This window comes from Colius striatus, chromosome 16 (genome assembly GCF_028858725.1).
Source record: "Colius striatus isolate bColStr4 chromosome 16, bColStr4.1.hap1, whole genome shotgun sequence".
Taxonomy (NCBI): Eukaryota; Metazoa; Chordata; class Aves; order Coliiformes; family Coliidae; genus Colius; species Colius striatus.
The window spans coordinates 12137692-12154194 of NC_084774.1; the positions used below are offsets into that span (position 1 = coordinate 12137692).

General features: G+C 40.2%; 1 protein-coding gene across 1 annotated transcript; it reads right to left on the reverse strand.

Moving 5' to 3' along the window:
- Positions 1–4883: 4883 nt before the first annotated feature.
- CDH26 (cadherin 26) lies at positions 4884–15921 on the reverse strand. The gene is made up of 15 exons (XM_062009451.1): positions 15889–15921; positions 14079–14201; positions 13435–13596; positions 12464–12611; positions 11673–11839; positions 11377–11505; positions 9933–10118; positions 9484–9752; positions 9256–9398; positions 8797–9027; positions 8049–8276; positions 7406–7530; positions 6913–6987; positions 5797–5880; positions 4884–5081 (listed from the first exon to the last, which is right to left on the reverse strand). Exons 1-15 carry the CDS (start codon positions 15919–15921, stop codon positions 4884–4886), a joined length of 2301 nt encoding a protein of 766 aa, XP_061865435.1.
- Positions 15922–16503: the final 582 nt, after the last annotated feature.

Below are 16503 nucleotides of genomic sequence, written 5' to 3' on the forward strand. Positions count from 1 at the left end.
ATTGGAAGGGGCTGGCCAGATGGGATATGGAGTCTCCTTCTCTGGTGACATTCAAACCCACCTGGACAAGTTCCTGTGTGACCTACTCTAGGTGGTCCTGCTCTGGCAGGAGGGTTGGACTGGATGATCTTTCAAGATCCCTTCCAACCCTTAGGATTCTGTGAATCTGTGATGCTGTAATTATGTTATTCCAGACATCAAGAAAGTATCCTGGTCACTTCCAGGTCAATGTGCCCTGTTTCTCTAACAGGGTTAACTCAGGAGGGTAGATGTTTCCATTTTGGAGACATCACTTTTGAAAAGTGTGGAAAAAATAGAAGTGTGAAGAGCAGAAATGGCACAAGGAAATGATGGTATAACATCTGCTTCCCAGTGCTCTGCATGTGTTTTCACTAACCGCCAGCTTTCCCACCCAAGTGCAATTACAGTCTAAAATGGAAGCCCCATGGAATGGCATCATTCTCTTGATATTCTCAGTTTTGGTAATCAGTACATCTTAAGAAAGAAAAGGTTCATTTTTGGTTTCTTTAAAGGTGATAGTGGATTTGAACTAAGTTCAGAAATTTTACCACTACCACAAGCGCTACAATGTCTCTTCCCTGCTTGCTCTCAGAAAACCTTCAGAGAAGTCCCCAGCCTGGCCTATGGACCTTCTTAAAACAGTAATTCAACACCCTGTTACTGTGTTTCATTATTAGCATTGTGCAATACAACACCACCTAAGGCATCAATAGAAGAAACTAATTTTAATGCACTTGGCACATAGTTTACCCTTCACTTATAAAATCTCTTGTCATTTATTTGCCCTTTAAATGACTTCTTGTAATACCTTAATCAGGACAAATGGATCTTTCAGAAGGGAAAAAATGACCCTAAAGTGGCACAGAAAGGTTTGATTAAAACTTATACTCCTTCTGTGGCAGCCTAAAGGTCCCAGGGGATCTGCCATCGCTCAGTAGAGTAGAGGAAATAGCAGACAGTTTGTTCTTTTCTGTCTGAGACATTATATTGCTAACGTGCTGACATCCACTCTCTGTAGGACCATCCTATGATCAGTCTCTCTTGTTTCCTTTAAAAGTCATTGCCAGAAGTTTGGTTTCAGTGTGATTAATTTCCCCTTTACTGATTGTGTGTCATCTACTTTTAAGTAAGACTTTTATAAATGAGGCAAAACAAAGACAGAGATGAAGTTTGTGCAGAGATAAACATTTGTGCTGCTGGGACTCCCACTGACTTGGGCACAGCAGGGACCAGAAGTAATGGGGATTCACAGGCATCGTGATTAGACCTCTCGCTGTGAACAGGTAATTGAAACACTAAAGCCCATCACCAGCATTTACAAAACAGCAAGCCATGAAGGTACTTACTTTAGAGGAGACCCCGAACAAACCAGAGGCTTCACACATTCCCTATGCCATAGCGTACAAGCAGAGCATAAGCTGAGGCCATTGATAAGATATACTTGTGTTTGCACAAACAGCACTCTGTGACACCAGCCCTGGCATTATACCCTGAGCAACAGCTATTTCTGGGCAGTTCTGTGGGTGATGCATTAACTGTCAGCCTGGCTTTGAGGGCACCAGCCATAAGCAGAGGGGCCTTGGCAAGAAACGTGCAAGTTGCCTTGACTAAAGGTCCTGTCCCTCAGCCCAGGTTTGCTCTGAGGCACTGGCAGAGAAGTGCTATGTGTCAGGCAGAGACCTCACATCAACCTTTATGTGAACATTTGAAAGCTCTCTCAGTGACCAGGAGCCTGATGGTTTGCTATCACCTTCAGTGGAGACAAGGTAAAAGCCTTTTTGAGACCCAAAGCCTGACTGGGATATCATGATAATATTGTGTGTTGTGTGGCACAAGTAAACATGCTGTCTCCAGATGTTTACCTCTTTTTCTGCCTCCTGGTGGACAGGTCAGCCTCACATGGTTAAGAGCTGCTTCCTGAATAGCTTCCTGCAATAGTGTCTTTGAAAGTGTGATTGATGCAAATGTGTGACACAATGCTCTGATTTATACCTCATTTTCAGTACTTAGCAATCATTGTGTCTCATGACAGCCTCCAAATAAACCTTTTTGATTGTCATAATTTAGTGGTGGAGATTTACCACATTATCTTGGGCATCCCTTCTGCCAAACTCCTCTAAAAAGTTACTGGTGTCTCAAGCAGATGTTTCTAGTTTTTAAGACAATGGGAGATTCATAAACTAATTTAGATTTCCTTCCCTCCCATTTGAGAAAAAACATCAACTCAAACCTTATGCATGGATGGAGAGAGAAGAAATTGTTATATAGACCTGAGACACAGACATACAATGCAAGACTTTCTGGATCTTCTGTTGAGTTTTGCTGTTGTCCAGACTCCCATGACAGATTACCTGTCCATATTTTGGCAGCAGGGATCATCATAGCTTTCAACAGTTTGAGTGGCTGTTTAGGTGTTTGTAGCATGCTTTGTCATTCTTATATAACAGTACTTGTTTCTATTAAAGGCTCATAGTGATGTTTAAAGTATTAGAACAGTCATTCAAATCAACTGAACAGCTCATTATGCACTTACATGGTATATACAGCTACCACAGTTAGCTAAAAAAGATCAATGAACAATGTGATCACTAACAGGAGTTCAAGTGTCTCATCACCAAATTCAGGACTGCAAATGCTTAGTGAGAGAAAGGAGGAGTATTTTTTGTCCATGTAATTGCATAAATGACAGGGCTTGACAGGAATTCTGAATATAATGATACTTCAATGATTACAGTGCCAAAAGGGGATTCTGAAAATCTAGATTTATTCTGCAAGTCTCTTTCATTATGGGAGCTGACTTGCAATTTCTGTGCATCAATCCCTTATCTGTGAAATGAGAGTTTTAACTGTTTGTTACTTTCATCGCTGTTTGCTCCAAGATTGTACATACTAAAGACTTTGTATGTGACCATAACAGAGGGCATATTCCTCAGGTCTGGTCAAAGAGAATAGCATCAAATGCTGCTGCAACAGTCAACATTATGGGGAAAGGCAAGATGTACATGGAGCTCAATTGATGATTGCCATTCCTTAGTTTGCTCTCTGTGTGACTGTGGTAAAGGAAGGAGCTCTTTCAGCCTAGATTTCTGGTCTTTAAAGTGTGTACACTTCATCTTTACCTCACAGTGGTGCAGGAAGCTGCATTAGCTCAGTGTGTGTGTGTCCTTGAAGATACTGAAATAATGGATGTTACTACCTGTATTAGCACACTCTACACAACTATAAGAACCTCCAGTGGATGTCCTCATTTGCTGTACAATAGACTTTCATTAAAACAGTTTTCTTTTTTTCCATGCAAGAGACAGTCAACTTTTTCTGCCATTAACCATTCTGGGTCTGAACAAATCTAATGTTTTATAAACAGGGTGTGCTATAAACCCAAAACATGTTTACACAGACAAGAAGCACACAGAATACTTTCATTATTATTTTTAATCTTGCATAATTTGCAGCAGAAATAGCAAAGCACAGCACAACTTAATCTTACCAATATGATTATAGTTTGCAATAAAAAAATCATCTTCATCATTAGCAGTGCTGCTAAATCACTGATCTGTCATGAATTCTTCCATCTGGAATTATAAATCCAGGACCGTTTATTAGAGTAGTGATTCATTGTGTAAATACATCTTGCTGCTGGCATTCAGGAAAACTCAGCTGCCTTCCACTCAGTCAAATTCTTTTATCACATTTGACCAAAGTTTCCAGTCTTGAATTATCAGTTAACAACATCTAAGCAAAAGCATAATCTATTGTTCAAGTGAATCTGGAAACAGAACAGTGCCTTCCACACCAGACTTAGTGCTTTCCTTAGATAAAGAATTATTCTTTTAGCATAGAATTATACTAGAACAGAAGTAAGGTTTGTGATTAATTCCTTCTCTTGCAGAATATTATCTTCTCAGCTATTGTTTCCTCATTCATATATTGTAAGACCAATAGCCATCATGCTATAACTGAGCAAAGACCAATGGCACACTTTCAGACATGGATGAAGAACAAAGTTTTAAAGTAACACATCTGTAGTTTCCACATAGGGAAGTTCAGTTCCATCCTTTATCGTTTCATCTGTTTTATCAGCAGTGCTTGAGGAAACTCAGTTATTTCCTCATCATGGTTACTGCAGCTAATTTAAAGAAGGAGGTTACTTGAATTAAAGGGATAACCACACCTTGTCCTCTGTCAACAGTTTCTTAGCATTTATATTAGTGTAATAATGCTAACAACCACCAGATGCCAGCAGAAGTGTGTGAGCACTAAATAAGTGCCTGTTTTATGCAAAAAAGCAAAGATGGTGCATTCCTTTCAGGTCATCCTGCAGTTACAGTAAATGCAGAAGTGCACTTTCTCTTTGATGCTTCAGTGTTATATAGAAATAAAAGATAAGATCATCAAGTCAGATCCATATGGCACTGTATGGCAGTTCATCCTGGATTTAAAGAGACTGCTTACTGGAGAAGGGACTGTATCCCTGTCCGAGATGCTCATTACTCTATTCAAAACTAGCTTGTTTCCTTATGGAACTTTGACTGGAATTTCTAGCATAGTAGATCTTGCTTTTTCCTCTGAATATTTAAAGATCTTAATATCAGATCTTCTATTTATGTAAGTCTGCTTGGAATATGCCAAAATAACTCCATCATCTTAGCAGAGTAGAGTGGACGTTCCAGACACCTCACGTTCTTGGCTGCAGACATGCAAACACTGTAGGCAGGAAGAATAAAAGGCCAGGTACTCATGGTGCACTCATGCTGCAACAGTTTCAAGTGCAGATGATTCTTTTTTTCCAATTTTGCCACCATTTCAAAAATCCTTTGCAACACCACAAAGCAGCCACAGCCTTCTGAAATTAATTGAGTTCATCAGCATCGCTTCTGACAAATTTCCTCCAGAGCAGAAAACTTTGGTCCCAGAGTGCTCAAAAAATCAACAGGCAAGTCCTCACTGCCAATGGAGACAGAGCTGAAGGAGCTACTTCCCTCAAGTTCTCCTTCTTCAGCATATCTGCAAGGTTCACAGATGACCCCGTAATCTTCCAGCGTGTTTTGGCTGTACAGTTTCTAAAGAAGGGAAGAAACAATGCAAATCTATCAAAGCTCCCATTGTCCTTTTGGAAATTAAAGGAATTCATGGCATGCAAATTAGGCAGGTAAGCCTGGAGGTTACAGTGAAGAATATGAGTCTTCCTCTGATAAGAAACATTTTTAATGAAACTCTCAGCTGCATAAGCACCAGTGCCTGAACTCCCCCAAGAGTACAAATCAGGCAGAAAACAGTATTTAACCTGCCCTACACCAGACAACTCTCAAGTAAACATGACTGCATGGAGACATGCAGTTTGGCCCAAGGAGTCATGGAGGACAGGCCTATGAACATGTAGTGGTCACACAGGACATGGCAAAAGGAACTAGGAGTTCCCTGATAACACAGAAGTGAAAGAGCAGGCAACAGAACTTTTAACACCGCACAGCAACAGAAAACATTTTAGCCCCGCTTCCCTATCTCAAAGAATTTGTTACAGATGACAGACCCCAGCCTTGCAGTACCTGCTGGGTGACCAGCCACAGGCAGCAAGAACTCTAGCAGAAAAGATATTTTCAGCAAGGGAGAGTCTTGAATGTTTCCCCAACAAATACATCCCTTGCTTTCAATTGTAATGCTTAGATGTGAGCCAAGAGAGTAGCTGAAGCCATAGCAGCTTTCCAGTCTTGCAAGCCTGTTTTCCTATTCTTACAGGCCAACTTGACAAAGGAGGGATTCACATTCATTTCTTACCTGACCCAGTATTTTGTCCACTGTCTGTATGATGCGATCAAAGTGTCTTACTTGGGATTTCTCATACCTAGCAGACAGGCCAGCCTGGAAGACAGGTATAGTACCTCAGGTTACACTAGTATAAAGTTACCTACTAACATTTCTTCCAGATACAAGTAAATCAAATTATCTTTCTCCCTGTTACATCTATTTCTCTTGTGCTGTCTTCTACAGCTACATTGCAGCTTTCTCTATTCACGAGCCATCCTTCTTATGAGTACAGACTCTATGTATACACAGAGTCACCAACTGCAGGCTCTCTTCACTATCTCCAGTAATTAAATATGTCTCTTCCCCTAAATTTGTTGGATTCCTTTTCATTGATGGCATCAAACATGACCTCATAACTTTATAATATCTGCTCACACATACAATTCTACCTCTTAACTGTGGTCTTAAGGATTGTGGAATTGGCTTTTCACATACATGAAAAAGACCATTTTACATTTTCGTTGCCTGCTGTATGAGAGATTGTTGTCCCTTGCCAATTGCTACGCACTTATGAACAGAACACGTGGCAGTCACCTACTGATGTAGACTAGAATTTCCTTCCGGCATTCTTTACAATAAAAACAGACATCTGTTAGAGAATACAGTGCAAAAATCCACAGAACAAACCTAAAAGCCTTCAAATCCTCAGAAGTACATCTTATAGTCATAAAAATAGTCATAAATCATGTCCACAATTCTACAGTATGTTAAGTAGAAGATGTTAACAAGCAAGTTTTTGACAGATATCTGATGAATGATGGACCCATTTCACTTATGCCAAGAACCAAATAAAATCTTGTGCATATCAAGTCAGATGCTGTGATAAGGATTTCGAAAGAAATTATGCTTCTAAATATTTAGAACAATAACTAAAGAAGTGCCAGTCTCAGACTGAAAGCTGTTAGAAAACAGTAAGTTGTCAACAGCATTTTAAATACCAGTGGAATCTGCAATAAGTGACATCACTTTCTATTTGAACCATATTGCATTATTCTTCCCACTATTATTAATATCAAACCTTATTCTTGGGATTTCCAATTCCTGTGGTATAAAAAAGGATATTTACATAAGGAAACAGGCAGTTACCTCAGCAGTCACTTTTTTTTCAGCCTCCACAGACACAGGTGGTAGAGCAGCATGATCTGTGATATCCATCTTAGCCTACAAACAGGGAAAGACATGGTATTAAGAAGAAACTGAACTAGGTTGTGAAGGATCACACCTTTGAAGACTAGTCTCTATTTCACTTTTATTTACTTCCTGGTTGAAAACATCAGCATGTGCAGTGTAATAAGAGACGATGTGCCTCCTCATGCATTGCATTCATCAGTAGGATATAAGGCTCTTGGGAAGGTCCTGCTGATACTGAGAAATGATGAGTGACAATTATCACCAGAGTAGCCATCCAGTTCATGGAGAAGACCACTTCCCAGACAAGCTTAATGGCAAAAAGAAATCCCAAAAATGTTTATTTTGCTCAATACCAAAAGCAGAAGAATCATAATAAAAGAGATGACTAGTACTAGATTCAGCCACACAACACTGGTGGGGTAACATGAATATATGCTTTTGCACTTACTTCAGATAAAGACATTCTTCTCTCTTCATTGTACTTGATTAAAGTCTGTTCACCTTCTTGAGGTAGAACAACAGCTTTACTTTTAGATCCTGACACATAACACTGGCAAAGTAGAATATAGCAAACTGTTGAAACAAGAGAATGGTGAAATGGGCATTGTGAATATGTCTCTATGATTCGGCACTGTGGGTTGGTGAGGTACCCAGCCCAGTTCCAGATGAGCTAACTTGTAAGCCTCCAGCAATGTGCAGATGCAGTGTTTGGCCTGGAGTGGTTAACCTGCTTTAGAAAGCCAAGCTGTTGTCTTCACAGAACACTGCATTGAGCAAGCAGACATACTACATCTCTCACAGGTAACCAGAGGAATAGTGGTCAGATAATCTGCTAATCTTTACTTCAGATAAAGAATCAATTGTTCATCTCTTCAGCAGTAACCAACATGAGCTGTTACAGAGGAACACAGATGGAAGTACCAGGAAGAGTGCAAGTATTAACTACTTGTACCTTGACTACACTCTAACACATTAGGGCAATTGGCCTTTCCTGTTAAGGTAGATTTTACCACATATTCAATTGCAATTGCAATGATATATAGTGGGCAGATGACAGATAACTTGTACATAGAAGTTAAGAGGTCACTTACCCAGTAGTAATAAGAAAGCCATTAGTATCACTGCAATGGCACCACCTCCAAGTTTCACTGTTGCTTGTGGGAGTAGTGAATCTTGACATGTATGTCCATCTGGGCAATAGCAGAGCCTAATACGCTGATTGTGCCTTACAGAAAATCCTTGCCTGTCCTGAATAATAATGGGCACCAAGTAGCTTCCTTGTGGGAGACTTCTTAACATTAAAAGTTCAACTGACTCCCCTAAAAAGAAGACAAGCAAAGTATTTCAAGACTCATAGAAAGAAGTCTGATATTCTACAGTCCCTTCTGTTGAAAATGAAAAGTGAAGTCATTTGCACTCAAATTTCATATACTTTTTCAAGCCTTAGTACACCATAGTAAATAGGACAAAATGACATCCCACTTTGCCACCTTGCTGAGCCTTCTGGGCAGAGATCTGTCGCAGTCTTGCTGTATTCTGGCACAGCTGCACTGATAACCTGTGGGATTAAATAGGTAGTTAATCAGGTGCAGAAGTAGTTCCTCAGCTATCTTTCTTCATTTGAGCACTTTGCTTCTGGTCCTGTTCTCAGCAGAGATGAAAAGCAATGGAACATTTTTGTTCAAATTGCAATAACTTAATATTTTGAAAGCTCTTCTGCCATGTCTTTTCAGTTTCACTGAGACTGATCAGTAACAAACCATAAAGTAAAAGACAGTGAAATAACCAAAGGGCACATCACTGACAATAAACTTCTCATGAAGGACATGAAGAACTCACCAAAGTTCCTTCCTAATTTCCAGTTACGTTTCACATCTTCAGAGTCCTCAGCCAGCTCAAATGTAAATGGCCCAGAATGTGAATGGATTGAAGCAGGCTTAGCTTTTATAAGAAGTGTCCTTTGTTTTTGATCACACATGTCTAAAGAAGGAGCCACTAATTTTGGCATATAATCATTAACATCAGACAAGTAAAGCAGGATGGTGCCAGTACCAGTCTGTGGTGGAATGCCTAGATAGGAGCAAAAGAAACAGAAAAGCACTCAGAACTGGGTATTGACAAAAGCAGGATCCATTGGCAGGATCTCTCTCTGGTTCATCCTAGTAGTAACACATAAGTTTTAAACACTAGGGTGTTCTGCATTGCCATTCTCTGCTTAGATCCTTAGTCTTGCTGTCATTTTGTGTCTAAAGTGCATCCCATCTCAAACAGTCCAAATGTTTTTGACTGGCTATTTACCATGACCAATAGCATGAACGATAATGGTATACAGGCTGTTGTTCACATAAGGGGATTCTTGATCAAATTCTTTCACCACAGTAAGAACTCCAGAATTCTCATCCACACTCAGCCAACCATCTGGGTCAAGGGCTAGTTCATATCTTAAAAAGAAAGGAAAAATTTACAAGTTAAAATCTTACATGGATTTTGGATGGATTTCTGAGAGTTAGAAGCATCTCCACTTACTTTATCTTACTTGGCACATCATCTGGATATGTGGCAGGATATCTTCTAAATAATTTCCCAGGCTTCATTGAATCTTCTTTTTGGACAATAAGGATAGGAGGGTGAAACCTAGGAGCACGTTGTGACTGTAAGACCTTGATGTTCACAGTTGTGTTCATGGATGCTAGGCTTGAGGTTGTCACAATGCCGTTTTTACACAAGAAGAAAGGTTCTTCATTTGCTACAGAAATTACAAGTCTAATCTCAGAGTCACCTTCATAGTCGAGAGGCTGAAAACCACAGACAAAAGTCTAATTAATAGTTATGACCTTTGGTTTGACAGTCACCTCTATATACCCAGAACTAAGAGGTGAGCTGAGGTCAGCTAAGGCACAAAGCTGTTGGTCTTGTTACCAGACTGGCCCTGCTATACACTGTGATTCTGTAACATATGTGTCACTGCTCCTTACCTCAATAATACCCAAAATCCCTTCATTTGTGTCAGGATCTGTCTCAATGGTGAACTGCTTCTTCTCATTGCCTTTAATTACTCTGTATTTTGCTCTCCAAGCTGGAGTGTTGCGGGAGTCTTCATCTTTCACTTGGAGACGTAATACAGCTGGATGTTCTTGACCTGCTGAAATCTGTAGCTGGTACTCAAGAGGGAAAGCAAAGAGATAAGGACTATTTCTATTTTCCAAGGGAGAGGACCTTGTTAGCCAGTTCTGAGGCCAAGCTGCACCAGCAGACCATGTGGAGCTACCTTCTGCATAGTGTCATCTGTGGTCGTTCATGTGCTCCCATTCAGTGAGAGAGAACTCCTATGAAAGTTATAGAACTAATTTTCCTCTATCACATTCCCACTGGCTTCATAAAGAACTTATTACTAAACCTGATCCTCTAAAACCAGGAGGACTACTCATTTTTAGCATTAACTATAGCAATAGGCTGATAAGTGTCACTGGGGCTTTTCATCCAGGATTGTCCTCTGCCATGTAGAAGAAATTGATGCATACAGGTAGAGGCCAGAACTAATCTGCAGAAGTTACACACTTGACCTTGTAGAAAGAAAGTATGAATGAGACTTTAAATAACTTCTTCACAATGGTTTAAGTTTGTGATGGTGCAGTGTAGTCAGCAGCTTGCCTAACTAGCACAACAGAGACAGGGTAAGAAATGCCAGTGAAAACACCTAAGGCAGAGATATGCCTTAAAAGATGAGATAGTAATAAAACTTAATTTGTTTACATTTAATTTCTTTATACAAATTGGCCATTGGTTGAGATCTGACAATTCAAACTCTTGCCTTCTAATGTGTAAACAACACTGCCCTTGCATCACAACTATTTTAAATGCTTTGAAAAATAATACATGTACTGAGATAGATACAACAAATCACAGCAGTGAGAAGGATCAGAATTCTACTAGACTGGAGATAATGATGATGAAGTACATATTTCTTGTGTAAACCTGTTTTGGCAGATTACCTAACCTTAGGTCTTCCAAACAATAGTTCTGCAGGTAGGAGACTTACCATAGTAACACACTGCTATATTTATTCTGTTCACAACTTCAAATATTTACACACACCCATGATTGACATGACTCTGCACTCTGAATGGGTCAACTAGTTTTGGCTGGGATAGTTCACTTTCTTCACAGTAGCTTGCATGGTGCTATGGTTTGGTTTTGTGCTGAAAACAGTGTTGATCACACAGGGATGTTTTAGTTACAGCCGAGCAGTGTTCACACAGAATCAAGGCATTTTTCTGTTTCTCATCTCACCCCATCAACAAGGAGGCTGATCCTGAAAGTGTCTGAGAGTTTCCACTTCCACTGCTGAGTGTATTTGGTAGCTTGAAGGACTGAACTGTATTTAGAAAGGCTCATTAAAGTAATAATGGTTTTCCTTACATTATCACTAGTAAATACAGGGAGGTGGTTGTTTGCATCTTCAACAGCTATATTCACTGTTGCAGTAGATGACAGCTGGGGAGTTCCATGGTCACTGGCTTTAATCAGAAGTTTGAAAGAGTTAGCAGCCTGAAAAACAGAAGGAAGTTCAGAGCTTAGTTCAGAAGCAGTCTCCACATTTTGCCAGTCACAGCTACAAAGCTGGATATGAGACTCTTCTTCCCCTTAAACCTGGTTAATGTGTAGTGAACATGTATCATGCATTAAATTACAAGAATCTGTTATATGCACATTACCTTATAATCCAGGCATCCTGACAGAAGTATTGATCCTGTGGTAGCATCAATATTAAAAGTGAATCCATCTAGAAGGGGCATTTGCATATTTAAAGAATAGGACACCTGAGAATTTGCAGTGCCAACTTCATCTTTGTCCAAGGCAGTCGCTTGGAAAACTGGCTCATCTAGGATGAAGAATGGAGATATCTATAGTGTCGAGTCACATGTGTATAGTCACAACATGGAGTTTCTGAGGCCTCTCTGTAGGCTCTTGAAAATATAGGTCCTAAGAAAACCTGTAAGTTCTCCCGTAGCTATGGCTATCCCTGCAAATGGCCACAATCTCCTCTGGGTGGCAAATCTGCCTAAAGTACTGCTCAATTACAAAGTTACTAAGCTCCTCAATTTACTTTATAAAAAACATTCACTAGTTAGTTATGGCAGCTGTCAGCCATAACTTAGGAGTTGGCACGATGCCCACATGTCTACACACCCAGATTAAGTCTTTGTATTTCTCAAATGGTGTGTCTGCCCATCTGCTGCAAAGCACTGTGCATGTGCAGTTCAGATTAGTCTATTAGTCTGCTAAGAAATATCTTAGCAGGTTTTTCCATAATGTCTCTAAAGTTATTCTAATGCACATTGAGGTTAATCCAACAAGAAGTCAAGAGGTAGGAAATAGTGCTTCACCAGAAAAAGTCACTAAACCTACGATTGTTCAAGTAAAACATAAGGAGAAGAATAGATTTATTAAGAAAGGAAAGACAAGAGAGAAGTCGTACACAAACCAGTAGTATCCCTTTACTTACCTTTACTGTGGTTCTCTCTTATTGTAACACTGTATTCCTCCTTGAGAAACTCAGGTGCATTGTCATTAATATCTTTAACCTTTATCTTGAAAAATAAAGGGTGGTCCAATAGTTGACCAGTCTCTCTGTACGCAATATCGAAACGTATCTAAATGAGGAGTGATACAGACAGCAGAATGGGCTGGATTAAATTCTGATTGTTAAATTCTCCTTTGCTATGCTTATTCTTACTTTAAAACCAAGCCCAGGGGGTCTGGCCTGGAACATCCATGTGTCCAGTGAGGGTGACCAGAAAGATCTCTGAAATGTATCTGTTCATTATGCAAGGCAAGACCTTGCACAGAAAGCCACATGGAATTGTAACTAGCAATTGAGTACAGTGAATGCTCAGAGACTCAAACAGAAATCATCCCAGAATAAACATAAGGAGAACACAACTGAAGATTTTTTGCAAGAGGAAAACAAACCCACACTCACATATTTCTTTCATACACTTGTTATCGTGTTTCTTTCATTACACTTACTGCTTATGAACATTTTTCTGCTTTTTAAGAAGAAACATATGCTTACTTTTATTTAAAGTTGCAGGAATACAGCTTTGTATTCCTATCTTTTTTTTTTTTTGTAATGAACAACTATTTGCTTCCCAGCAGTTATGCAAATAGAGGTTTGGGGTTTACAGTTCAGTGTTCTGGCCACTATAGATGTAACATAGTGTGCATTTCAGGACAACTTTTTCATTTCTTAGTTTATGATGAAGTGACATAGCAAAAAGAAGATAGAAAAGAAGTGTACACATATTTGTTGAAGACCAAATATGCTGCAAAGATTTATAACTGATAGAGATGTGGAAGTTACCTATTAGTCTCTGATGAGACAATCACCTTAGCATTTATTTAGAGGTTCAAAAGAAAGCAAGTTATACAAATGCACACTTAAAATAGTTTTAAGTAATTTTATAAGTGTCTTACCTGAAAAGTTGGGGTCTTTTCTCTGTCAATGGTCCGATGCACATACACATGTCCATTTGCATCATCTTCTATAGAAAACAATCCAATCTCTGGAGATTCATCTACACCAGGTCCACTGATTAAATATTTTACTGACATATTAAATGCTTTGTTATTAAACAGCTTTGGAAAAGAGAAAGAACACAATGCAGTGTAAGTAGGGAAGACAGAACAGAAACAAAAAGACTGTAGAGCAATTCTCTTCCTGCCTACCTTCTCTTTGCAGATGAGGCCTAGCTTGTGAGCTTGGTCTCAACCCACTCATCAGCTTCTTGGGTTGCAGCATAAGGATTTTCTGCACAATATGCAGATACACAGCCCCATGCAATGACTCTCTGACTTCTCCCACTTTCTACAGTCTTCTTTTGCTTGGACAAGTCTACAGCTTCCCATAGAAAGAAGCAGTATACCCACCCCACATCACACAACTCTATCCAACTCTGTTTAAATAAGACAACTTTAAACAAGTAAGGGGTTTTTTTAAAGTTTCTGTTTGATGCACAATTCTTGTCCTCTCCTACCTTTGGTATTTTATCTTACAATCTCTGATGGTGAATACCTTACTGAGGTTCAAGAAGAACTTTTACTAAAAGGTTGTTGTGTACCTGTCCAGCATATTTTGGGAATGGTCCTTTGTCCTCCTCTTGAACATTAATGGTGGTGATAACCCAGGTCCTTTTTGTTCGCTTTAGAGGCTGTAGACTGTCTAACTGATAAGAATTTATCCACTGTTGAGTGAAAAAGTGCATTTAGTGTCATGGTTTATGTATGAACAGTTGTGTGTCATTATATAATATTGACTACAAACCTCAACACTCCTCTTTTGGATGCCTTGTCTTGAACTGAAATTTTCAATTTCATGAGAAAAACCGTTGGCAGCAGTAACCTTGGCAATAAAAAAAAAGGTGACTATTAGATGTGTGGTTAACTAGAAACCATTGTTACCTTGACTAGGAGGAATTTGGCTGCACAGGAACATATTTATCCAGTTTTGACAGCATTGTATTAATTGTACCTATCTCTGGAAACGCCACAAGGGTCATCCACCTCATTCCAAAGGAATTGTCATGAGGGCTTATTTCTCTGGTCAGGCAATGGCTGTCCCAGAAACATTCAAACACTGCATCTAACATTCCACAGTATTTTCTCTCTATTTTTCTCAAATCAAGTACATTCAGTTTTTAAAACACCTCTGTCTGTGTATAGTGCCGCTTTAGCAGTTTTCTGGTATTCAAAGGACATAAACTTGGTACTGGAAAACAGTTAAATCTGGGGAGTATGTCAGGTTCTCAGAGACTGCCATGTGACTCCAAGTGTTCCAGATACAGCTGAGTTATCAGAAGATGAACACTGGAACAAAGCCTCTAATCCAGATGAGTAAAACAGATTGTTGAGAATGGTGACTGTGCCCTAATTGGCAGGATTTACTGTTTCATAAGCACAAGCTTCCTGCACTTGAAATCTTTCACCACAAAGAAGTGTGACAGCACTCAAAGTACTCTATTGCCATTACCTCACAGGTAATTCTTACACCTTCCTCCTAGTTCTGACTTCGTTGGAAAGCATGAGTGTTTATTGACTCATTCCATCACACGTTTCCATTGATATTTAACAAATAAAACAAAGCTCTTCCTGCATAGACTTGGGCAAAGGTCAGGCCTTTACCCCATGACCTTTTTCTGAAGAAATGACATATAAAACAATATAAACAAAATATAAACTTGCCAAAGAATGGCAGTTCAACAGTAACACCTTGAAGCTACTCTGTAAAACTGTAGCATAACATGGGGAAAACCTCTGTGATGAAGAACAGAAAGCAAAGCTTTAGCTTGGCACTTACATTTAGTATTTATTAGCTTTGTACCAGGTTCAGCTTTGTTGGACTCCTTGAAAAAGCTGCTTTCCCATTTTTGTATGTGCAACCCCTTTTAATTCTATTGGAAGCTTTAATTGTCTGTCTTATGGCTTCCACTCCACTCTGTGAGCACCAGCTGTCCAGGCTATTGCTGCATCCCTTCTAGCCACGGGCACTGCTACACAGGAACAGCACAGTTCAGGACGACGAATCCCACTCATTGAAATGTCACCAAATTGCTGTGAGGGATCAGCAAGGTCAACACTGGGCATCAGTGAGTTACAATGAACACTAGTGTATTCCAGGCAGGAGGAGTCACAGAAGTCACAAAATCATTCTAGCTGGAAAAGACCTTCAAGGTCATCAAGTCTAACCATTAACTGCCAGGATCATCACTAAACTAAACATCTCTTGGAAAACCCCCTTCCAGGAGATCTGGGCCTGGCATCCAGGGACAGAGGAGCCACCTGTTCTCAGAGCCCTGTGCAGATAGGAAGGATGCCCTCCATGAGATGCCCTCCATGCCATGCTCTCTGTGGTCCCTGCAGCCCCACACCTACCTGCAGGAGGAGAAGTGTGGCCAGTAGCCCCATGGGAGGTGAGCAGCGAGGCAGAGCCGGATCACTGAGCCCAGGCTGGTACCCGTCCTGGTGCAGGTGCCGTCCTGGTGCCAGTCCTGGTGCTAGTCCTGGTGCTGGTGTCAGGCAGCACGAGGCAGTGAAAGCTTGGGGTGGCAGCAGAAGCCCCAACACTCAGCTGCAGCTTCCACTTCCTTGGACGTTTGTACCACGGCTTATCGCAGTGGAAGAGTTTGTCACGCAGTAGTTCCCTGTGGCTCCACGGGCACTGGGGCTGTCTCAGGGACAAGTGACTAGTCCCACTTCATCAGACAAAAAACAAAAACAAAACAAATCCCAAACCTGTTGATTCTGAAAGCTGAAGTGACTTGAAGCAAAGCTCAGTCCTCCTTTGGCGGTTTTTTCCCCTTCAGTTTGCAGCTGCCACTTCCAGAGTTATGCAAAACAAACACACCTCTCCTGCAGCTTTATGGCCATTATGCAGATAGCATAAAACACGGGGCTTGCTCTGGCAGTTACTTGGAAATGTTGTTTCCTAATAACTTTACAATTGTTTGCAAAAATGCTAACATGCAACTTTATATTCAAAGGGAGATA

Bases quoted from the DNA above. Each gene is read 5' to 3' on its own strand.
- CDH26 (XM_062009451.1), bottom strand. From the start codon at position 15,921: ATGGGGCTACTGGCCACACTTCTCCTCCTGCAG. The intron at 14,202-15,888 runs GTAGGTGTGGGG...TTCACTCAACAG, and splicing joins CCACACTTCTCCTCCTGCAG to TGGATAAATTCTTATCAGTT. The intron at 13,597-14,078 runs GTACACAACAAC...TCTTTTCCAAAG, and splicing joins TCCCAAAATATGCTGGACAG to CTGTTTAATAACAAAGCATT.